Raw genomic sequence first — 22,359 nt, 5'->3', positions numbered from 1 at the left:
CGCCGCCGCCGCCGCCGCCGCCGCACAGCACGAGGGTCCCTCCCTGCAGAAAGGCAACCTCCACCCGCGCGTGCGAGAGCGGCATGCCGTGCGCCGCCTAGATGTGTGGGGAGATGTGGCGAGGCGTGGCGAGATGTGGGGGAGATGTGGGCCAGCGGCAACGCCGTGCGCCGCCTAGATGTGGGGAGATGTGGCGAGGCGTGGCGAGATGTGGGGGAGATGTGGGCCAGCGGCAGTGCTGTGCGCCGCCTAGATGTGGGGAGATGTGGCGAGGCGTGGCGAGATGTGGGGGAGATGTGGGCCAGCGGCAACGCCGTGCGCCGCCTGCCACTGCGAGACCGCCTCTGCGACAACCTCATCGACGCTGCCTCCCGCCTCCTCGAGCCCGCCGAGGAATGTGCGGAAGGAGAGGCCCGACGCGTCCGACTGGGGCGGCAGCATGACCAGCTCGATCCCGCGCCCCGCCCCCCCCTCCTCCTCCTCCGGGACGCTACCCTCGCTCGACAGCGCCGAGAGCCCCGCCACGGACGCGGTGAGCGACTCAATCTCCGAGTCCGTCTCGGAGGGCTCCCACCCCCGCGCCGGCGGCGCGGCGGCGGCGCCGCCGCCCGCCGCCGCCACCAGCGCGCCGTCGACAAAGCCGTGCTTGCGACGGCGCCATTCCTCTACGACGCCGCGCGTCAGCGCGACGGCGTCGGCGCGGTCGTTCGGGATGTCCGCCTGTTCACAGCTGCAGGTGTGAAGAGACGCGGCTCACGGCCGCGCGAGGTCGTTCGGGAGGGATAGCCTCGACCACGCCCGCGAGGCGCAAGGCCTACAGTCGAGATCTGGGGAGATAGGGGGCGAGACGTGCGGAGAGGTGGCCCCTCGATACACGCCCGCGAGGGGCCGAGGGCGCGCAAGGCCTGCTTCATCGCGCGCGGACGCCACCACTCCTCCTTGGCCGTGTCGAGCGCCTAGAAGGTTCGTAGAAGGTTCGTAGAAGGCTCCTAGAAGAGCCTCCTCCTTGGCCGTGTCGAGCGCCGTGAGCGCCGCCTCCAGCTCCGCCGCCGCCTGCGCCGACGCCGCTCGCCGACCGTGCGCGACAGCGCGACTCGCCACGTCGCGCCACCGCGACGCTGCCCGCCTAGGTGCAGGAAATCTCCCCGTATCTCCCCGCATCTCCCCGCATCTCGGACCCTAGAGGAGATCTCCCCGTATCTCCCCGCATCTCCCCGCATCTCGGACCCTAGAGGGGATCTCCCCGTATCTCCCCGATCTCCCCACATCTCGGACCTCCGCGACGCGGCGGCCGCCTCCAAGTAGACCGCCTGCGCCCCTGACTCGCGAAGCGCCTTCTCCGCCCCCTGGGCAGCCGCTACGGCCTGCGCCCCTGCCTCGCGAAGCTCCTTCGCCGCCCCCTCGGCCGCCCTCTGACGCCCCTCCACCTCGCCAGGCGGCTGCTGCCTCTCCTCCGGCGCGGAAGAGTCCGCGGCGTCCGCGGCGGCGGCGGCGTCGGCGGCGGAGTCGGCGGCGTCGGCGGCGGCGGCGGCGGCGTCGGCGTCGGCGGCGGCGGCGGCGTCGGCGGCGTCGGCGGCGGCGGCGGCGGCGGGCGGCTGCAGCGTCAGCGTAGAGAAGGAGGTCTTTGAGGACTGGGAGGCGACGGAGCCGTGCCCCGAGCTAGGTTCGGGGGCGCCCTGCGCGGGTGGCCGGCCGGCGGGCGGCCGCACCGTCAGCTTGAGCGGCCGACCGCACTCCTTGAGGAGGGGGATGAGAGCCTCGAGAGGGAGATTGCTAACCTGCGTCCGGCGCGCGTGGGGGGGTGGGGTGAGAGAGAGAGAGAACGATGTGAGAAGAGGGGCGGGGGGGGGGGGGGGGCTACGGGGCGGCGGCGGCGGCGGCGGCGGCGGCGCTGCCGGCGGCGCTGGTGAGGGCGTGCGTGCGCGGCTCACATCCTCGTCGTTGAGCGCCAGCACCGCCGACATCAGCGGCACGCCCTGCCCGATGGTTCCGTCGACCTCGCTCACGATGACGCCGCGGCCGCCACCATCTGGGTCATCGTCCAACGTGAGGCCGAGCCGTTCGGCGGCAAAGGTGACGGTGAGCGGCGCGCTCGGCGCGGGAGCCGCCCCGGTGCTCGAGCCTGAGCCAAACAGCTTGCGCAGTATCGACTCGTTCTTGGCGATGGACTTTCGGGCGCTGGGGCGGCGGTCGTGCGAGACGCGCATCATGTGCGTTGTGCGGACCTTGTCCTTGGTGAGCACATCGCGGACCCGCTGGCCACGGCCAATCCGCACACCTGTCGAGGGGCGAGGATCGAGTGTCGGGCAGCTGCGGCGCTGAGGCCAGGGCGCATGTGTCGGGCAGCTGCGGGGCTGAGGCATCCACACGCACCGTCGATACCCACAATTTTGTCTCCGACCGCCACTCCGCATGACTGTTGCTTTGGGTCCAGCCGAATGACGAAGTTTTCTTGGTCGATGATGATGCCAAGCTGCCCCGACGCCAGCCTGCTCACCCTGACCTCGGACTCTGGCATTTGTCTAGCATTGACCGGAGCGCAGGTGACCGCCGTGAACGCCGTGAAAAAAAAAACAGTAGTTACTGCTACGCGGGTTGGCAGGCGGCGGCGCCGTCGCAGAACGAGGCAGAGGAGAGCGACGCGACAGAGGAAGCAGCGACAAGAGAGAGAACGACGAGAGTGGGAAGACCGCGAGGTGGCATGAAGGTTGCAGCGAGAAGCGGCGAGAGACTGTGCGAACGAAGAGAGATAGGAAGAGGCGGACGCCCAAGGGTGGGCGACGGCTAGCGCATCACACCCCTCTCCTTAAACTCCCTGTGTGGTGGCGGCGTGCCGTCCTCCCATCCCTCCCTTGGATTGTATCAGTTTTCTTTCTTAGTCTACGCGGGTTGGCGAAGGCGATTGCCCGTTGCCCCCCCGCCCCCCCCGGGCCGTGCGCAGAAGCAGCAGAAGCAAACAGGATACTAGGCCACGCGTTGGCGGATTGCCGTGCGCTACAATCACTCCTCCGCGTTGAAGCGGGCGGCCGCCGCCGCGCCGGCCGCCGCGCTCCGCTTCAGGATGGCGGAGTCGTCGAGCGACGAGTCCATGTACGGGTTGGCGGGCCGCGATGAGCCCGCGCTCGGAGCGCCGAGCTCGACGCGCACCACGGCGGGTTCCGTTCTCGCGCGCCCCTGAATGCGCGCGGCACGCGCCGCCGCCGCCGTCGAGTTGATGGCACCGACCACCCTCGAGCCGAAGCCGCTCCCCTCGCCGTCGTCGTCGTACCTGCGCCACAGACATGTCACGGACGCGTCGTCTTGAGACACGCGGCACGGGGCGTAGAACGGGCGCGTCGGGATCGCGTCGGGCGCCGAGTGTCTTGGGTGGGGCAAGACGTGGCAAGACAGGCGCGAGGCGTCGGCGATCTAGGAGGCGAGAGAGCCGACGGAGCGCGGGCGGGGGCGGATGAGGGCAGGCGCACGGTCGGTCGGGGGGGCGCGCTTGTGCCAGTGTCGCGGGCGCACCCAAACTCGACCCACCACGTCAGCGCCGCGCTGACGGCGGCGAGCACAAAGAACAGCACCAGCTCCTGCGGGAGGCTCCAGCTGCACCGGCGGGCGCGGGCGGCGGTCGGCTTGTGGGTGCGGGCGTGCCGCGCGTGGGTGCAGGCGTGCCGCGCTGTGCATGTGGCTAGTGGGGCTCTTCGAAGTGGGGCTATGCGCGCCGCGCCTGTCAAACGAGGCGACGCTGTCAGCGGGATCGTAGGCGTCCTCGACGGGCGGCGGCGGTGGAGGCGACATGACGCTGCACGAGTTGACGCCCCCCTGGCAGCGTGCCCGAGATGGCATCGTGCCGGAGATGCGCGTCTTCTTGGCGGAGATTTCCTGCGCGGCGGGAGGGGGGGGAGGCGCGCTGGCCTAGCGTCTGGGCTGCGGCGTGGCGTTGTGGAGAGCATGTGGAGCAAGGAGGAGCGGCGGCGGAGATCCTAGCGCGGGAGATGGTTTGCGGCCGAGGGCGGCAGAGCCGAGTGCAGCGGTGCCGAGGGCGGCGGAGCCGAGTGCAGCGGTGCCGAGTGCGGCGGTGAGGAGCAGCGGCGCCTCGAGTGTGGGCAAGAGGAAGCACTCGGGCGGCAGCGTTCCTATGCGGGACACGGCCCCGGACCACTCGTCACCTGGGCCACCCGCCGAGCCCGGACCTCCCGCCGGCGCCGCGCGCGCCCGAGAGCTTCACGTTGTCGTCGAGAACCAGTTTCCTGAGCGAGCCGTCCGACCTGTGGCACAGCTCGCCCGGGACCGTCCCCGAGAGGCGCTTGGAGAGGAGCGTCACCTTCTCCAGCGCGGGAAGCCGGCCGAGCTGGTGCGGAATGGTGCCGCTGAACTTGCCGGTGGTGAGACTCAGCTTTTGGAGCGCGGTGAGCTGGGCCAGCTCCGCGGGCAGCGTGCCCGAGAACGAGCGGTGGGCGGAACTTTTGCCCAAGTCGAGGGACTCGAGTGTGCCGGCGAGCGGTAGCAGCAGGGCGCCGGGCAGCGTGCCGCTACTGCCAAACTCGGTGCCGCCCCGGAATTTGATCTTGGTCAGGATGGCGCCCGCTTTCCACCCTTCTTTTTGGCCGAGGGGCGGGCTGGGTGAGCCATCCGGCTGCGTGCATCTCACCTGCGCGCGAAGGGCCTGGCCGTGAGGGCAGGGGAGCGGCCTGCGGCGAGGGCGAGAGCGCACATCGAGAAAGGCGCAGCAGGTCGAGCTCCTGTCCGTGAAGGACGGCGATTTGTCTTTCGCGCCGATGGCATCGTAGAAGCCGCGGAGCGCCTTGCAAGCCTCGGGCGGGGAGGCGACGAGCGCACAAAGGAGGGAGGAGAGTACGCACATATCACACACACATGAGTGTGTGAATCCGGAAGACGGTCGTTGTCCAAACAGGCGCTGTTCACGTAAACGCACAACCCCGGCCCGAAATTGTAAACGCACAACCCCGGGCCCGAAATCGCACAGAGTCACGCAACTCTGGGTCCCAGGGAGGGAAGGCGCTGTTCACATAAACGCACAACCCCGGTACCGACCGAAATCGCACTGCGTGCAGCATTTGTTGATGCATCGGCTCGCAGCCTGCCTGCTCGCCGGCCTGCTCGGCTCGGCGTCCGCGTTATGCGTCCCCGCAAGCGAATTCGTCCCCGACGACGAGACCCTCAAGTACTGCCCGGAAGGCTCTGCCGAGTGGAGGTACGACTGCTGCCCCGCGTGCGGCGCGGCAGAAATGTGCGTCACGTCTGAGCCGCCCGCAGCGGCGCCCGTGCTCGAGTGCCCCGAGGAGGAGCCGGCCCCGATGAGCCCGTGCGAGCTGCACTCGACGGTCGAATGGCTGGAGTGCCAGTACAACCAGTACTGCATCCGGCCCGATCCCACCCGCCGCCGGCGCGCGGCCCTCCCGGAGGACTTGGAGGGCTGCGTCTGGATCACGAGCGCCTCCTGCTCGCACGAGGAGTGGATGGGCGGGAGCTGGATGGTCGCCATGATGGGCGCGCCCTCGGCCGAGTACGTGAGTTGCGCGAGCGTGTGCGGCGGCCGGCGGCGGCGCGCCCTCGGCGAGCGCCTCGGCGCCAAAAACGGGCGCGCCCCCCTCTTTGGCGCGTTCGGCACGCCTCCGGAGGAGGCGGCGACCGCGCCGCCGCCGGCCGTTCCGGCCTCGCCGCTGCCCTCGCCGCTGCCCTCGCCGCTGCCCTCGCCGCCGCCCTCGCCGCCGCCCTCGCCCTCGCCGCCGCTGCCGCCGCCGCTGCCGCCGCCGCCGCAGGAGGATACGCTGGCGGCGCGCTGCGGGTGTGGCACCTGAGCGATGGGCGCTCGACCGGGCGCTACGGCCTTCGCTACGGCTTTTGAGGGGCCCTGGGTAGGACCCGCGCCCCGCCGGGGAGATGGGTAGTGCGCATACGGCAGTAGTACAGAGTGAATGGCCCGGGGGCGGAGAGACGCGCGTGACGCGGGCGAGTACGGGGGAGTGCCCTGCATCCAATTCTCGGTCAGGTGTAGTGGATCACCTTGAAATCCTGGATTAATTCCTGAGCCCACCTGGCCCCACCAGACGGGTGGCGCGAGGTGCCCGGGCCACTTTTTAGCGCCTCCCGAGCCTCCCGGCGCCTCCGGTGGCCTCCTGAGCCCTCTCCCGCAGCCTCTCTCGGCGACGTGGGGAGCGTCTGCCGTCCACGGCTCGCACCGGCTCTTCCAGCGGCTCCACGCTTGCCGCCCGTGGCGCCCGCGCCACGCACTGCCACGCGGCCGCTCGAGAGAGCGGTCGACGCCCATACTGCTGGGCGTGGCGCTCTATCGGTCGACGCTTCGGCGTCGCTGCTTGGCGGGGGACCCGTGCCTCGACGCGGCGGCGCGGCCGAGTACGGCTCGGTGGCTCAGCGCGTCGCCACGGATGAGATGCGTTCCTGCATGTAGGGGGAAGCTCCAAGAATGTTTCGTTCTACTTGCAGGAGAGGACCAAGCAATTCGGGTGACTGCATGGCTCTTCGCCACTTCGCGTCGAGGGATGCGTCCAAGATAATGACTTACTTCATTGGAAGCGCCGTGTCTTGCGGCACGTTGTGACAAACTAGCCGCTATTAAAGAAAATGGGGAGGTTATCTAGTTAAGGCAACAACCCGAGCGACACCTCAGATAGACTCTCACTGAGAGACCACCTCAAACAGAGACAGACCTTAGACAAATAAGAGACAGGGACACACACACACACACATACACGCGCGCGGTGTACCCGCTGCGTACGTCATGCGCCTGAGCCTATCTCTACTCGCATGCGTCCTCAAACCTGCCCGCACGCGAGGTCGTACTCGCTGCGGGCGAGGTAGAAGAGGCCGCCCTCCTCCTTCGCCCACTTGAGCTCTGGCACGGCGAGCAGGTGCGTCGCGGCGACGCGGTTTTGCTCGCTCGGCCAAGCCTTGAAGATGGCAAACTCGTCGTTGAGCTCGTGCAAGTTGACCCACTCGACTGGCACCGAGTAGTGGTTCTTGACCAGCGTCGTCGGGCCGCACGTGATCGTCGACTCGTTCTTCTCCTCCGGGCCGCGCGCCGTCGCGAACCACGTCGTCTCGCCGTCGGCCGTCTCGTCGTCCTGGCCGGGGTGAGGAGGGGTGAGTGGATAGGGCGGCGCGCAGAGCGAGGGGTGGGCAGAGGTGCGCCTCGTCGCCCGGCATGCAGACCACCGTGCCCTTTCCGATGGTCTTGCGGTATTCGCGCGGCGTCCTCGCCACCGCCGCCGCCGCCGCCCCCGCCGTCGCCGTCGCCTGGCGCGTTTGGCGGCGGCCGCCGCCGCCACCCCCGCCGCCGCCACCGCCACCGCCGCCGCCACCGCCGCCGCCGCCGCCCCCGCCGCCGCCCGAAGACGTCGGGCAGACCTTGCCTAGGCTCAGCTGGCCGGTCCAGCCGATGTGGATGCAGGACCCCCCCGGCGGCGGCGAGCAGTAGCAGCCCAGGCGCGAGCGGGCGAATGAGAAGCCGTTGTTGGAGGCGACCGCCGCCGTCGTCATGCCGCCCTCGTAGTGCTTGGACGCCATCAAGTCGGGCACCTTGTCGGCGGCGAGCTCGAGCAACGGCCGCTTGGCCCAGACTGCCAGCCGCCTGCTCCAGCTGGAGGGACAGCGGCGCGTCCGGCGACACGGAGGCGAAGGCGACGACGAGCAGCTCCATCAGCCGGCCGCCCGCCTGCTTGGAGTCGAGCTGCCCGCTCCTCGTCCTGCCATCCTCCTCGATGACCGCATCGGCCGCCCAGCCCGCGGAGGCCAGCTGCTCTCCCACTGCGACCACCGCCTCTTCCGACGTCCGCCGCTGCTTGAGATCGTAGCGTCGGTCGGTCCTGTCGCGCATCTCCTCCTCGGGCGAGTAAGCCGGCTCGGCGGCGAGGGCAATCGGAGCGCCGCGATGCTCCGAGCCGCCCGGGCTCACCTTGGAGCGAACAGGCCGGCTCGGAGGTGGCGAGGCTGGCTGGGACGGGCCGGCAGCGTCGGAGGCGGTCGTGGGTAGCGACACGTACTTGGCGCAGTCGGCGAACTTGCCGTCGCAGGCCCGTCTGGCAGCTCGGCAATTGGCACAGGCGACGCTCGGACGCCCACGTTTCGACTGCTCCGGCTGCATGGACGCCGACGCGGATAGGCGGTCCGAGCGGTATCGGGGTGGCTCAGGAGTCACTCACCCAGTCGGACGCGAGGACCGCCGGCTCGGAATAATTTTCCGGTGCCCCAGTCGGCTTGCAGGCGTGAGAGTCGGAGGACGAGCCTCTCACCTGCTTGTTTTTCCGTGCCGTGAACAGAGCACCCCGAAAATCGGACCGGAAAAATACTCCGGCTGCGCGGGCCCAACGCAGGCATGGGTGAGTCGTGTCGGGCGGCCTCCGAGCGCTCGCGCGCCTCCGTCTAACAGTGCACTGCTCGTCTGACGGCGAGGTCGCGTTTTCACACCCAAAGGAAGGACACGAGTGAGGACGGGGGGTCGCCCCGGTGCCCCCCGCGCGCTGGCCGTGCCAACGGGTCCGCTGGGGTCCGCTGGGCCGCCTCAGACCGACGAAAATATTTTTTCCTGCATCCTGGAACGGCTGACCGAGAATTGGCTGCCTGCGAGCGTCTGAGGAGCGTCCGTCAAGAAATTTCGTTTGACGGCTGTTCTCTCTCCCGCCGTGTATGGCACCCCCGACGGCGTACAGCTGTAGACACCCCGGCCCGAGACCATATTAGGGGGGGGGTCCATATCTACGTAGTCTTCAATGCAGTACACCAGACGTTCAGACTGAGACAGTTCCGACCTGTCTACTCTTACTCTTATTCGACCTCACTGGCGATTGGCACACCTCGTTGAATCCAATGGCATGGGTCGGCATACCAATAGTACCTCGGCTTGATCAACCAGCGATCGGCTTTTGATGAGGCGTGATCTTGGTGGCTGAGGGCAGGTGTTGGCATTTGCGGTGGCAGTGGCGGCGACGATGGCGATGGTGGCGGCGACGGTGGCGGAGGTCTGTGCCACCATGGCGGTGGTGGCGATGGCGGCGGTAGCGGTGGCGGTGGCAGTGGTGGCGGATGAATAGGCACTGCTGTCATCATCATCGCCACAAAGCCGATACCGAAGGCTATCACGGTCACCAGAAAACAGAGTGCAAGGGTCATCACCCGATAGCGTCGGCTGAAGAACTGCTGCTTAAACTGACTGTCAACCCCGGACTCAGCATCGGGGAACAGGTCGCTGGAGGCAATCCGCTTGCCTACAACCACTGCGGCCGGGGAAGCTGCTGTGTCAGTTGCAACGACAGACTTTGATGTCGCCACCGCTGCTTCGTCCACCGCAAAGCCCGACGACGCAGATGATGCTGCTTTCGTGATGGTCGGTTCCACACGACTCGATGATCTCCTAGAAGCGGCTGATGCAGCACTCGCCCGTGCACGTGAAAGCCTCTCGGTAATGCGCTGGTGCAGGGCGTCGTGAGTTGTTGGCGGAGCTGCAGCACACGGATCGGTGGTCTTCATGCCTCCCACGTGCGATGAATCGCCACAGCCACCTGCCGACGCCGGGCTCGCTGGGAGCGCGCCAGCAGGGAACTGCAGGATGCGCCAACACTCTGTTGCCTGCTGTGCGAGACTCTTCCCCTTGACCGACACTCCGAGCACAGCGCAGCTCGCCTGAACAAGCTCGACCACATTAGTGCCCGTAACGCCGAGGTCGTTCCTGAAGACCTCGCCCATCTCAGCAAGAGTTGGCGTGCTCGAGGTTCCAGGCGCCAATGGCCGGTGAGGCGGAGCGTTCCAAGGCCCAGTCTGACCCCCGATCGGAGCCCCGGCTTGTGCCGCCGTCCGTCTGCAACTCACTCCGTTTGAGCGCCTCAAACTCCTCCCGGGTCAGCGTACCGTCGTTGAGTAGCCTCTTAATCTCTGCGAGCCTCGCAAAGTCAACCATGCATCATGTAGTCAGTAGTGAAGTGAACACCACAAACGGGCGAATGGACGGACTTGAATGGACGGACTTTGTGGCGTGCACTTGAGCACTTGAGCACCGGATAGGGTCGATTCCGCATGGTACGGGACCCCTCGATCGTCTCGCCCTCCCTCACTGGTGTGTTCATTGGGGGGGGTCATAACAAACACAGTACAGGATCGAGGTGCACGCTGCCAAGGCAGTGTCGTCCCCCCTCTCCCCGACGGCGATGGCGGTGTGACCGATCGAGCTACAAGAGGAGCTTGTTCGGCATGATCGGGGTGAGCCGAGCAGTTCCTCACTTCCTTAATGGGTGAGCTTCAGATCTCAGGCAAACCTTCCCCCTCACCTTCGGCTCACGTGGATTCGAACCACCGCCGGGATGGAAGCTTCCTGCTTCCATCTTGAGAGACAGCGCCGCCTTTCACCTGTATCAGAGCATCGGGGGTCGTGTGGTGCTGTGTGTGCTTCCGTTGCGTGGAGGAGGAGGCAGAAAGGGAGACACTAGGGAGGGTGGTCTCGAGGTTCTCGAGGTGGATATCCTTTGGCCGCGTTGGGTAGCGAGGATTGGTGTGACGCGATCCACGCAGGCGTGTTTTCTGGCACACAGGTACGCACAACGGGAGCCGCCAAGAATTTAAGGACAACTCTCTCTCTCTCACAGCAGACAGGCTCGACACAGACGCGGACGGCAAAGCGCACCCTAGACGCGGACGGCAAAGCGCACCCTAACCAACTCCCTTAGTCCACCCGCACGGCCGAACACGGACCGCGAGACCGCTGACACTAGCTAGACGGATTGCTGCCCCGCCGATGTCTCGTGGCCGACGTCGCCACCGTCGTCGTCGCCGCCGCCGCCGCGGACCGTCCGTTCGAAGAGGCCGCCAACGGCGCGGCAGACGAGGCTCTTCCAGCGGCGGAGGTCCACCCTTGCCCGGGCCGGAGTCGCGCCGAGGCCCTTAGCCAAGAGCACGAGCGACACCTACGGAGGGGCTCGCGGGCGTCACGCGGGGGAAACCGGCGCGGAGAACGCCCACCGCCGCCGCGCGCCTCGTGGTGGCGCCCCGGGTAGCACGATTTCGCCAGGTCCTTGTAGAGGTCGTTAGCGATGAGCTCCTGCGGTGCATTGGAAGGAGAGGTGGAGGGCATGGGACACGGCGGGATGGCCGCGCCTCTGAGAGAGTCGCTCTCCTGCGGCGTGGTCTCAAAGAAGCGCGAGAAGGGCACGCCGCCCTTGTCGGGGTCGTTCTCGTGCGCCATCACGATCGGCAGCCTGTCCTCGCGCGCCTGCCTGACCTGCTCGGCCAGCCTCTCGTCCGACCAGGTGTCCTCGTTGAGGTAGAGCAGCATGTGCGTCGCGTCGCCGGCACGGCGCGGCGTCGAGCGGCGCATGATACTGGAGCGGCGGTGAGAAGCTGTAACAGAGCCGCGGTCCTCGGCCGTGGAGACGGTGAGGCCGGCAAAGGCGGCGGCGAGCTCGCTGGCCAGCTCCAGTGCGCCCGCGTTGGCCGGCGAGGCCCAGAGCGTCACGGGCCTCGCAAGGGCGAACGAGTGGATGCGCGGCTCGCCCGGCACGTAGAGGCCGAGGGCGTTCTGCCCCACGTAGTCGGGCGAGCAGAGGAGCACCGCCTATAGTGCAAAATAGGAACGTTCAGATACTAGAGAGAGGGGCGCGGTGTACGGACTAACGGCGCCTCGACGATGGTCTTGAGCGAGACGCGCTGGAACTCCTCGATGCGATACCACGTCGTCTGCGTCCGGCCCTGGTCAAAGATGTCCGACTGCAGTTCGTCGGGGCATTCGCCGCGCAGCGCCTGCAGCGTCCCGCCGCCCTTGGCCGGGTCCGCTTCTTGCACGAGGACGAGCGGCTTGCTCTGCTCGAGCGACGCGCGGATCTCTCGGAGGCAGTTCTGGTGGCGCGCACGGACAAGCGAAGGGTGAGCCGTGGGGAGTGTCGAGGGGGGCTCGGCGGCTCGCGCTGCTTTGGGGAGGCGTGGCCGGGCGGCGTGCGAGCGCCGGTGAGCGGAAATAGCCCTGCGAGAGGAAGAAGAGGATCATTTGCGTGCGCCGGATGTACTCCTCGAGCGCCCCGATGTCTTTGAGATCATCGACCTATGAGTACGGGACGCGCAGTCAGAGGCGCTGTCTTCCTGTACGAGGCGCGATGAACATGCGTGCGCGCGTCGAGAAAGACTTTGATGCCTGGCAGCAGCAGCTGCAGCTCGCTCTTGATGACTCCGACGGTGTCCTGACCAGTCGACCTATTCGGGGTTGGGGGTGCCTCATGCGCCGCGGTTCGGACCCTCTTCTTCCCTCCACAGCTGTGTGATTCACCAAATGTGCGAGAGGAAGAGGTGCCACGCGAGGCCCCGCGCGAGGGTGAGTTCGGGCGGCTGCTTGGTGGAGACAAGGCGGATCGTTGGGACCTTGGCGGTGCGGCGGGCGGCGACGACGGCGCCGGCGAGGGAGATCAAGAGCGCAAAGCCGGCCAGGATGATCATCGTGCTGACGATCGGATTAAGCTTGCTGAAGCCGAATACGGCGGCCGCGTCATCGGTTCCGGAGCGCTCCACGATGCGGAGGAAAATGGTTGTCCAATTGGCGCCGAGGAAGAGGAGGAGGAGGATGAGGCTCATTGCGACGGCGAGGACAGAATCCTCGACGCGCTTGTACGGCTTGGTGGCGGCGACGAGAGCAACGTAGCAGGAGCATATGAGCGTTGCCACCACGAGCCGAAGCAAGGCATTTTCCTCCGGGATCAGCAGCACGAAGCCCGTCAGCACGAGCTTGCGGGCCAGCTCCAACGCCTCCCACCAGTACCAGGTCGTTTTGTACTCTCGGTGAAGGAAGGCGGTCGCTCGCGTCAGCGCCGTCGGCGTCTTGGCCTGCAGCGGCTTGTAGCAAGCGGCGAGGAGCGCCGTGAACAGGACCAGCGAACCGGCGGGCCAGAGGACGATGAAGCCGATGGCGAGGTCGGTGATGGACTTGTGATCCTCGGTGCCGCACTCGACGCTCGCGTCCAGCCGCATGTAGGAGACCTGCTCCAGGGGCTTGTTCGGCGGAGAGGTGGTGTAGGCCTATCAGCAGCAACCCGCGAGGACTGAGGGTGGTGTGTATGCAATGGCATTCCTCAGCTGGAGGCGCCTGGCAACTCCACGCGCGGAAGATGGAGGCGCTGATGGAGGGCACAAAACAGAAGATGAGCACGAGGCCGGCCGGCGTGAGGTCGAGGAGGCCGAGGGCCGCCTCCGCGTACCACGGCCTCGCGTGCGGAGCCGGGGCGGCGCGCCAGGGGTGGAGCCGCAGACATACTCCCGCGATTATCAGCAGCGCAATGAGGGCGACGGGCGAGAGGGCGATGGCGAGCAACCGCAAGCCGTAGCCGAGGCACTGCTGTGGCAAGAAAAAGCCCGACCAGTCGATGGAGACGGCGTCGGCTACTGCGTCGGTCCAGCCCGTGTACTCTGGAGGCAGACGCGTGGAGTAGGTGGTGAACAAGACGGTGACAACCTGGAAGAAGCCAAACAGTGTCTTGGTCTTGGCCGTGAGGCCGACCGCGACGCACCAGTAGACGGCACGGTCCGCGAGGCGGAGCAGACGGCCGATGCAGCGCTTCTCCCGCCACTCTGTCATGCTGTAGCAATACGCCGCGAGGCCGCACGCGACGCAGAGGCCGAGGACGAGGCCGACGATGCGGGCAGCCGCCGCACCGCGCGGAGCGCACTCCTTGCACTCGTCGCCGTCGACGAGGTAGTGCTTCTCCGCGGCGCAGAGCTGGCACTCGGGGCCGGCGAAGCCAGGGGCGCAATAGTCGGAGCCCGCCTCCTCCAACCTCCGGCGGCGAGAGGCCTCTCTCGCCACCGGCTCGCTGCCGGCGCATCGCGTCTCTCCGGCGCTGTCATTGCCACCAAAGCGGCGGCACTCCGTCAGCACGGCGGAGGAGGGGCTCGCGCGCCAGAAGCCGCGCGGCAGGACGAGGGAAGCGAGTGTGGTATTGTCCGGGCAGGTAGCGTTCGTCGGGCAGGACTTGCAGTACTTGGTCGGGGATTTGAAGATGTCGTCCGGAACGTCGGTCGAGGTCTGCAGATAGTACTCGTCCATGCAAAACGAGCAGGTAGTGCTGCCGTTGGCCGAGCTGAGGGGGTGAGGGCACGGGACGCAAAGGCCCTGGCCGGCGTTGGCGGCGTAATTACCAGCCTCGCACTCGTCGCACGCGAAGCTGCCTGCCTTCGACGAGGTGCCGGGAGGGCAAGGCTCGCATTTGGGCTGACTCTCGTTTGCGGCAAAGGTGCCAGGCGAGCACGGCGTCGGCTCGATGCTGCCTGTGGAGCAGGCGCTGCCGGCCGGGCAGGCCGTGCACTCGCCCGCGGCGGTGAGGTCGGTCGCGTTCGCGTAGGTGCCGGAAACGCAGGGAAGCGCCGCCGCCGCGCCAACAGCGCAGTAGTGACCCGGCAAACACGCCTTGCACTCCCTCTTGCCGGTCTCGTCCTGGTACGTGCCGCCGGGGCAGGGCGTGCACTCACTCTGCCCGGCCTCGTTGGCAAACGTCCCAGCACGGCAGCTACTGCACGTCTCGTTGCTGTTTGCGCCGGTCGTCGGGCTAAATGTACCATTGGGGCACGGCTGGCAATCGGCCGGCGAGCTGCCGCCCTGCTGGTCGTTGTACGTACCCGCTCTGCAAGGCGTGAAGCCACCGCCGCACGTCTCCGCGGAGTCACAGTAGCCGCCCGTCGCACAGCTGATGCAGGAAGATTGGCCGCGCTCCGGCTGGTACCGGCCGGCCGGGCACCGCGTGCACTCCGAGGCGGCGGTGAGGTTGGTTGCGTTCGAGTACGACCCGGCGGGGCAGGGAAGGGGCACGCTCGTCCCCTCCGGGCAGTAATGGCCAGCATCGCAGGGCAGCGCCTCATAGGTCGCCTCTGTGGGGCATCGGTAGCCTGCGGGACAGCGGCCGGCGCAGATGCTGCTCGACTGCTCATCGGGGCTGGCTGAGCCGAGGAGGCCGGCGGCGCAAGCGAAGGGGAAGTCCTCATCGACGGGCAGCAACGGCAGCTGGTAGAGGCTCTTGCCGAGGAGGGAGGGATCGCCGCCGGTCTCGTTGTTCCAATTGCAGGGCTGCACAAAGGTCGGGGCCTGGCAGTACCAATCGCTTCTGACGTCGAGGGTGAGCGCGCAATGTTCGCGGTGCTCGAGGCAAGCCGTCTGCATACACACCCCGAGTTCGTCGCAGGCTTCGTCTTGCCTGCATGTTTCCACATCGTCGTCGCATTTGGGGTAAGAGCACGCCCCCCGGTACACCTCGCAGCGCGCGTTTGGCAGCCAGCGGCCGGCCGGGGCTGGGAGGGTGTAGGAGACACTGCCCGCGAGCAGGAAGATGGAGCGCCCCGCTTCTTCGGCAGAGCAGCCGCTGATGAGGGTGCCGTCGCTCAGGGATGTGCTCCCGCCCGCCGAGTAGAGGCCGCCACCAGACAGAGCAGAGCAACCGTTGATGAGGGCGTCGTCGCTCAGGGAGGTGCTCCCGCCCGCCGAGTAGAGGCCGCCGCCATAATATGAGGCGATGCAGTTGGAGATAGTGGAGCGGGCCAGGCTGGCTGAGCCGGAGTGCACGTACACTGCACCGCCATCCGTGGCATTGCAGCCGGAGATGGAAGAGTCTGTCACGATGAGGTCGCTGCCCGACGTGTATGTCGCTCCGCCGTCCTGCCAGGGGGGGGGCGCGAGAGGCCTTGTGAGGGGATGCAAGCACGAGGGCTAGCTCTAGGCGGCGCACAGTGCCAGCCGAGCAGTCCGTCACGGTCGACTTGATTAGCGAAACCGCACCGCTCTCAAGCGCCGTGACGACGCCGCCGGTCTGCAGTTTCGAGGTAAGAGGGGGGTGAGGCAGCCTTGGCCCCTCTCTACCTCTCGCTCCCGCTGCATAGGCAGGCGGCTGTAGCTCTACGCGGCGCACTAAGATGACAGCAGAACAGTTCCTCAAGGTCGAGCCGATCAGCGAGACCGCACCGCTGAACTCCGCGTAGACGACGCCGCCGGCCTGCGGTTGCGAGGAGAGAGCGGGGTGAGGCAGCCGTGGCCCTCTCCATCTCACGCACCGCTGCCGTACGGCGCTGCAGGGCGGCGGCTAGCTCTACGCGGCGCACAAAGTCAGCATGGCAGTCCCGCACGGTCGAGTCGATGATCTCGACGTCGCCTGCGTGGGAAGCGTACACAACGCCGCCGTAGCGGTCCGCCGCTGCGTTGACGAGGGTCAGCCCCCGCAGGGTGAGGCTGCAGCGGCCCCCGAGGCTAAAGAGTCGGGTCTTCCCCTTGCCGTCGAGTGTCGCGCCCTCGCCGCTGCTGGCGACGGTCACCTTGATGATGGAGGTGCAGTAGATCTGGCTGTCGAGCTTGAAGTGCGCACCGGGCGGCAGGTAGATTGATACGCTGCGGGAGCGGAGATTGGCCTCGTCGATCAGGGAGCGAAGTTCGTCTGCGCTCGCCGCCGCGACAAAGCCGGGGACGAGCGGCGGCGGCGGGACCAGCGGCGGTGGAGGCGGCGGAGAGGGCGGAGAGGGCGGCAGCGATGGCGGCGGCGGCAAGGACGGCGGCGACGGCAGAGAGGGGGGCAGCGATGGCGGTGACGGCAAGGATGGCGGCGACGGCGGCGATGGTATTTGATATTCAACCGCAAATCGGACGGCGATCTCATCCTCATCCATACGCCACTCAGACGGCCAACCCCCAACTACCACCCAGTACTGATCGTATTCGGTGAGCTGCAGTCCTGTGATGCGAGAGTAGTAGGAGGCGCATCCGCTCGTCTCCTCCTTGAGCTTCCCGCCGTCGCATGCAACCTGCTTGAGCGCGTCGCAGCTGCCCGTGAAGATGGACAGGTCGGTTTCAAACTCATGCAAGTCGATCTGCAAGCCAATCCAGGAGACGAAGCTATGGGCGCACAGCTCGTTGGGAAAGGGGCGCACGAGGCGCAGCCAGTAGACGTTACCGGTCGCTTTGAATCCCGTGCCTCCGCACTGCCCCAAACTATACGCGCTTGGACCCGGGCCGAGGGCAGTTGAGTCAATGTCAGTGTAGAAGAAGGCGTTACCAATGTCGGTGTAGAGGACGGCGTTACCCGCCCCATCGAATGGCATGGCAGTCTCGCAGGTACTGCCGCGGGGCGGTGGCGGCGAAGGAGGCGACGGTGACAGTGCACATGCGAGCGGGAGCTGCGCGACGAGAAAAAGCCACGCGCCGCGGCACGACGCCGTCCGGCACCGCACGAGGCGCCCTTTGCTCCTCCGCCCAGCGAAGCGCGGCGGCCACCACTCGCACAGCCGCACGCTGCACGCTCCGAGCAGCAGGAGGACGGCCCACAACAGCTGCTGGGCGCGGTCAGGCGCGGACGAGGGCTCGCGCATGAAGGAACAAAACGGGTCCCCGCGGCCAGCAGGCGGGCGAGCGGCGGCGTTCGAGGGCGTCGCGTCGAGCATGACGGCGTGCATGACGGCAAGAAGGAAATCACGGGCACTTTCAATCAGCGTCAGGAAAGAAAAAACGCGGCGAAAAGTGAGTCGTTGCCGTGTCGATAATCTAACAGGACCGGGGGAGAGTGACCAAGAGTGAGGGCGGAGGCCTGCGACTGGCACGCGCTCGGCTCCCACTGCCGCACTAGCGCAGACGGCACTGGCCAGGGCCGAGGGGCTTTTTTATTTGATCGATGGCAAGTCTCTCTCTCTCGATGGCTGTTTTTTGGCATCGATACGGCAACACCCACTCATCTGATTTTTATTTGATCGAACAGACCGGGGGAGAGAGACCAAGGGTGAGGGGAGGCCTGCGACTGGCACTGGCGCTGGCACTCGCGCTTGGCCACTGCCGCACTGGCGCCGACGGCACTGGCGTGCTGGCCAGGGGCTGCGCGCCGCGGACCCCGGCGACACATCACTCGCTCGACGCCAGCCCGCAGGTGGCGGGGTCGAAGGCGTGGGTCGAGCTGCCCCCGTAGGCCGTCGGGACGTACCTGCGGCGTCAGCAGTGGGGGGGGGGGGGGGAGTTCCCCAGGTCGCGCGGGGCTGACCCCTGCGTCCCCCGGGACCTAACGCGGGTGGGTTGGAGGGGGCTCGCTGCAGGGAAGGGCGGTGTAAGGAGCCGATCCCCGTAGTCCGCCCCGCTCCTCCCCATCGGGCCGCATGAGCGGCCACGCCTCGCAGATTCGTTTTCGCGCCTGGGTCAGGCGCGCGGGGCATCCCCCGGGTCGCTCGACCAGCGATCCGAAGAGTGGCCGCTATGCGAAGGAAAGAGCGGGGCCCTCGACGCCTCAGTCCGGCCCTCCGAGGGGGGAAGGGAATTGCGGGGTCCCCACGGGCGCCTCACACAGTTCGGCCCTCCCGAGGGGGGGAGGGGAGCAAGGGGGTGGGGGGATCGGGGCGGTGGGGAGGGGTCTCGGGTTTCGTGGGTCTAATACTTGCCCTTTCGGGGAGGGGCCTCGGTTGGAAGGCGAGGCTAGCTCAACCCTACTTCTTCCCCTCCTCCCTCGAGGCAGCGAGTAGGCAGCGAGTAGTGAGGGTGGAGGGGCCTCAGGAAAGGCGCGCAAGCACGCCCTACGTCTTCCCCTCCACCCTCGAGGGTACCTATACGCTAGCCGAGGAAGGGCGGTGGCCAGTGCGCGGGCGAGGGGAGGGGGCGGGGGGGCGGCGGGCGGGCGGGCGGGGAGGAGGGGAGGGGAGGGGAGGCTTAGCCATGCAGCTGCTGTCGAGCCGAGGCGGCGGCAGCCGCCGCAGCTGCACCGCCTCCCGTCGCGCCGCGGTCGCCGCTCCCTCAGCGCCGTCTCCGCGTTGTCACCCGCCGTAGCTTCTCCTCCGCCGCCGCTGCCCGCCCCCGAGAGTGTGGCGGCGGTGTGAGTGGTATAGTGCAAGGGTGGCGTGTGTGCGTGTCTGCCGCAGATCGCTGCCGTTGTCTGCACCGCGATCCGCCGCCGCGCCGCCGCGCCGCCGCCGCCTGCGCTCGCCGCCGCCTCGTAGACGACTCCTCTCGCGCTCGGAGAGCCGCGCAGCGGGCCGCGAGGTCGTGGTCAGAGAGCAGCAGGGTTGAGATCACAAAATCGGCCAATTTTGAGGTTGCTCGAAAGAGTCTGGAAATGGTCGCGCGCCGTAGCCCCGGTGCCGGCGCATCACCTCTCAGCCGCGAGGGGCCGGTTCTGCCGCGCAGTCGAGGCAAACATGTTGAGGAAAGTTTCGGCGAAGAAGCGGCACTGGCGGCACGCCGGGACGAACCCGGACCGGTCATATTGTTCAGAAAGGCGGCGGCGAGCCGCCGCGAGCCCACGGGAGAGCTGGAAGCCGCGGCACTAGACCGCGCCGCCAGCGAGGCGAGAGCTGCAGCCGACGACCAGGACAGCCGGACATGGCAGTTGGCACCTTTTGTGAAACTGAAACGCGGAACGCGATCTGTCTCGCGTTCCTCAACGCTTGCGATTCACCTGTCGCGCCGCTGGATGATCTTGCTCAGCTCGCCGAGCTCGACCTGAACGCTCAGCGGCGCGCGCCGCTCAATCGCAGCCGTTCGTGCTGCACGCATGCATCGTTGCAGTTTCACATTACTTCCCCCCCCCCCTACCCCGGTGTAGGCACAAAATAAATAAATAAAAACAAACACCTCTCTACTGTGAGGTGGGTAAAAAAGAACAGGTCCCCGCCCTTGCGATCTTTGTGCAGGGTTCTTTGTGGGTGTGGTCGGCGACTAGCCGGGGTCGTCCTCCCGATGGGGGACTAGCACTAGCCGTCTTCCACATGGTCCCTCGGGTCCCTGCTGCTCCTAATCTCTTCGTACATCCTCCTGCTGATCTCTGCAAAGTCCTGCTCCCTCCCTCGTCTCGCCCTGCGCGTCTGCTCCGCCTCACCGTCTTCTGCCCTGCGTCGTCTGGCGACGGGTCCTCCATAGTCGGTCGAGGTCGCCGTCCTCCTCGTGCCTCTTCCCAACGTTCCCTCGGCGATCGATGCCGTCTGCTCCGGCTCCCCAGTCCCCGGGTCTGCCCTGCTCTCGTCTGCGCTAGTTTCTGCTTCGTCACCACCGGCGTCTCTCCTCTTCCTTCTCCCCTTCTTGTGTAGGCACGGGACCACTGGCGCGACAAAATAACCCTGTGGCGGGGTGGCGGCGTGTGCCGTACTGAATTTCTTTCTTTCATTGTTTCAAAACTCTCTCGGACGCACGACACCGGACCACAAAAGAATTCCAGGTGCGGCTACTATAACGTACACAAAAACGCACAAATGGTGGCGCACATGACTGGCGCGCACTGGCACGAACACAGGTACACGACGGGAGCCGCCTGTGCAACAAAAGAAATCAAGTACCGGGCACAGTGCACAGTTTAGACGGCTACAGACTGGCATCGCCTCCACGCCGGGGTGACAAGCTTGGCACTCAACGCCGGCGCGCCCACGGTGGCAAACGACCAGCGTAGAGGCCGGCACCCACCCGGAAGGCACAACAAAAACGCAAGCGCGTGCGACTAGAGGCCGGCGCTGCTTCCTAGGGCCGATGAGCGATGACGCCTGGTGGCGGAGCCGCCTCGGCAGCTACACCCACACGCGCCCGAGTGCTCAATCGCAATCGGACCCACCCGCATCGTCGGCCGTATCGAGGCCGCTGTGTGTGCGCCGCGCGCGCCAGCGGGCAGAGGGTGTGCACTGACGCGCTCACCCCGTGGAGTCCTCCTCCTCCGCGCAGTCCGCGCCCGGGTGCGGCCCTCTGCGGGCGCGCAGCACCTGTCTCTCTCTCTCCACCAGGTACTCGCGGTGCCAGTCCAGGAGTATGCGCGGCTCGTAGGCGCGCGAGACGCGGCGGTAGCACACAAACAGGAGGACGCCGAAGCTCACCATGACCGTCGAGTTCATGATCGCTAGGCCCATGCCAAACTGGTCTGCAGCGGCCAGCTTGTCCGCATCCTCGACATCGATGCAGGCCTAAGGTAAGGTGAGATCCGGTGAACTTCTCCACACACACGAGGTGGTCGGGCAAGGCGGCCAGGCGACCCTCGCGTCTCCACGTCTAACGACAGGAGCCCCACACGGCACTAAAAGTGTAAGGCCCGGTGCGCGTGGGTGAGCGGTGCGATGTGCATGTGTGTGTGTGTGTGTGTGTGTGTGTGTGTGTGTGTGTGTGTGTGTGTGTGTGTGTGTGTGTGTGTGTGTGTGTGTGTGTGTGTGTGTGTGTGTGTGTGTGTGTGTGTGTGTGTGTGTGTGTGTGTGTGTGTGTGTGTGTGTGATGCACGCCTCGAATTTCTCGGCGTGGGTCCTGACAAACTTGGGCAGCCCGACAAAGAGGATGACGAGCAGCATCGCCGAGCAGTAGAAAGAGCAGGTTGCGGCGGAGAAGCAGTTGTTCATGTGGCGGACGTGCCCACGCGAGCGCGCGACCGCCGCCTGCGTAGACACGAGCAGCGCCGCCTCCTGGGCCAGCTGCTTGACCTGGGATGTCAGCACCACCACGGCGAGGGCGAGGCTCATCGTCACGCTGACCGAGAGGAAGAACAGGGTGGCGAAGAGCCGGTGACCCACGGACTTGTAGACGCACACCTCGCTCTCCTCCTCCACAAGCGGCACGAGCGTCTCGCCGCCCCACATGGCGAGAGCAAACCCGATCACAATCGTCGCCTGCATGGTGAGGTTGTCCATGCGAGTGTACAAGACCTGCCGACGGGTGCGAGTCTCAGATACGGAACCGTCGCCACTAGCGTGTGAGTTTGAGCATCTAACTTTCGTGCGTCTAGCTGCTGCATGTCGAGATGCATCACGTTCAGCGCGTTCTCCTGGTGGATTTTGGCGGCATTGACGTGCGCCAACATGGTGTACCCGGGGTGCCGACTCCAGCGCTTGGAGACCCTGTGCCGCCGACTTTCATGTACTGTTTCTTTTTTTGAGTAGCGAAGGGACTTCGAAATGAAAAATAGCGAAGGGACACACACATGAACACACCGCACCGCATACTTGGCCTTCAGACGCGGTGATATGGCCTCAGTGACAGGTGCAAAACCAGTCGGCCTCAGTGAGAGGGGGGGACCATCGGAGAGGCGGGCTACAGCAACGCAACGCCGGGCCGGCTGCGCACCGACGCCATCGCCGCCACCGGCTCCCACACGTTCGTCGCCGGGTCGTACCTCTCCACCGAGCTGAGTGGGATGGACTCGCTGTCCTCACCGCCCACAGCGTACAGCTTGCCGTCGAGCACAGCCAGAGCGTGAGTATCCCGCCCCTCCGCCATCGGCGCCACCTCCTCCCACGCATTCACCGCCGGGTCGTACCGTTCCACCGAGCTGAGGGTTTGGTCGCCTTCGTTGTACCCGCCAACAGCGTACAGCTTGCCGTCGAGCACCGCCACATCAACGAGCCTCCGAGGCACCGCCATCGGCGCCACCGCCTCCCACGCATCCACCGCCGGATCGA

General features: G+C 66.8%; 5 protein-coding genes across 5 annotated transcripts in view; all 5 read right to left on the bottom strand.

Moving 5' to 3' along the window:
• Nucleotides 1–2,518, bottom strand: part of EMIHUDRAFT_107552 (hypothetical protein) — a gene marked incomplete at both ends in the record, with an annotated part of 6,843 nt that extends 4,325 nt beyond the window's left edge. The window contains 6 exons of the mRNA XM_005757259.1: nucleotides 27–97; nucleotides 340–720; nucleotides 931–1,126; nucleotides 1,276–1,778; nucleotides 1,932–2,278; nucleotides 2,374–2,518. Of these exons, the coding sequence (XP_005757316.1) occupies nucleotides 27–97; nucleotides 340–720; nucleotides 931–1,126; nucleotides 1,276–1,778; nucleotides 1,932–2,278; nucleotides 2,374–2,518 (1,643 nt within the window). The remainder of the gene's footprint in view (nucleotides 1–26; nucleotides 98–339; nucleotides 721–930; nucleotides 1,127–1,275; nucleotides 1,779–1,931; nucleotides 2,279–2,373) is intronic.
• A 446-nt stretch (nucleotides 2,519–2,964) lies between these two features.
• Nucleotides 2,965–4,849, bottom strand: EMIHUDRAFT_453780 (hypothetical protein; the record flags this gene model as incomplete). The annotated part of the gene is made up of 7 exons (XM_005757258.1): nucleotides 2,965–2,994; nucleotides 3,148–3,268; nucleotides 3,508–3,588; nucleotides 3,713–3,867; nucleotides 4,081–4,121; nucleotides 4,201–4,636; nucleotides 4,700–4,849. 7 exons carry the CDS (start codon nucleotides 4,847–4,849, stop codon nucleotides 2,965–2,967), a joined length of 1,014 nt encoding a protein of 337 aa, XP_005757315.1.
• Nucleotides 4,850–6,782: 1,933 nt separating this feature from the next.
• Nucleotides 6,783–8,110, bottom strand: EMIHUDRAFT_220688 (hypothetical protein; the record flags this gene model as incomplete). The annotated part of the gene is made up of 3 exons (XM_005757257.1): nucleotides 6,783–7,091; nucleotides 7,375–7,545; nucleotides 7,571–8,110. 3 exons carry the CDS (start codon nucleotides 8,108–8,110, stop codon nucleotides 6,783–6,785), a joined length of 1,020 nt encoding a protein of 339 aa, XP_005757314.1.
• A 2,786-nt stretch (nucleotides 8,111–10,896) lies between these two features.
• EMIHUDRAFT_220686 (hypothetical protein) lies at nucleotides 10,897–17,418 on the bottom strand (the record flags this gene model as incomplete). The annotated part of the gene is made up of 9 exons (XM_005757256.1): nucleotides 10,897–10,919; nucleotides 10,975–11,566; nucleotides 11,638–11,847; nucleotides 12,108–12,198; nucleotides 12,272–13,014; nucleotides 13,127–13,858; nucleotides 15,708–15,788; nucleotides 15,888–15,971; nucleotides 16,603–17,418. 9 exons carry the CDS (start codon nucleotides 17,416–17,418, stop codon nucleotides 10,897–10,899), a joined length of 3,372 nt encoding a protein of 1,123 aa, XP_005757313.1.
• A 2,857-nt stretch (nucleotides 17,419–20,275) lies between these two features.
• EMIHUDRAFT_422752 (hypothetical protein) lies at nucleotides 20,276–21,263 on the bottom strand (the record flags this gene model as incomplete). The annotated part of the gene is made up of 2 exons (XM_005757255.1): nucleotides 20,276–20,880; nucleotides 21,190–21,263. Coding segments are annotated over 2 exons (508 nt in total), but the record flags the coding sequence as incomplete, so codon positions are not given.
• Nucleotides 21,264–22,359: the final 1,096 nt, after the last annotated feature.

The sequence above is a fragment of the Emiliania huxleyi genome (assembly GCF_000372725.1).
Source record: "Emiliania huxleyi CCMP1516 unplaced genomic scaffold EMIHUscaffold_92, whole genome shotgun sequence".
Taxonomy (NCBI): domain Eukaryota; phylum Haptophyta; order Isochrysidales; family Noelaerhabdaceae; genus Emiliania; species Emiliania huxleyi.
Note: the sequence above shows the minus strand (reverse complement) of the source record. Positions and strands in the feature narration are given on the sequence as shown.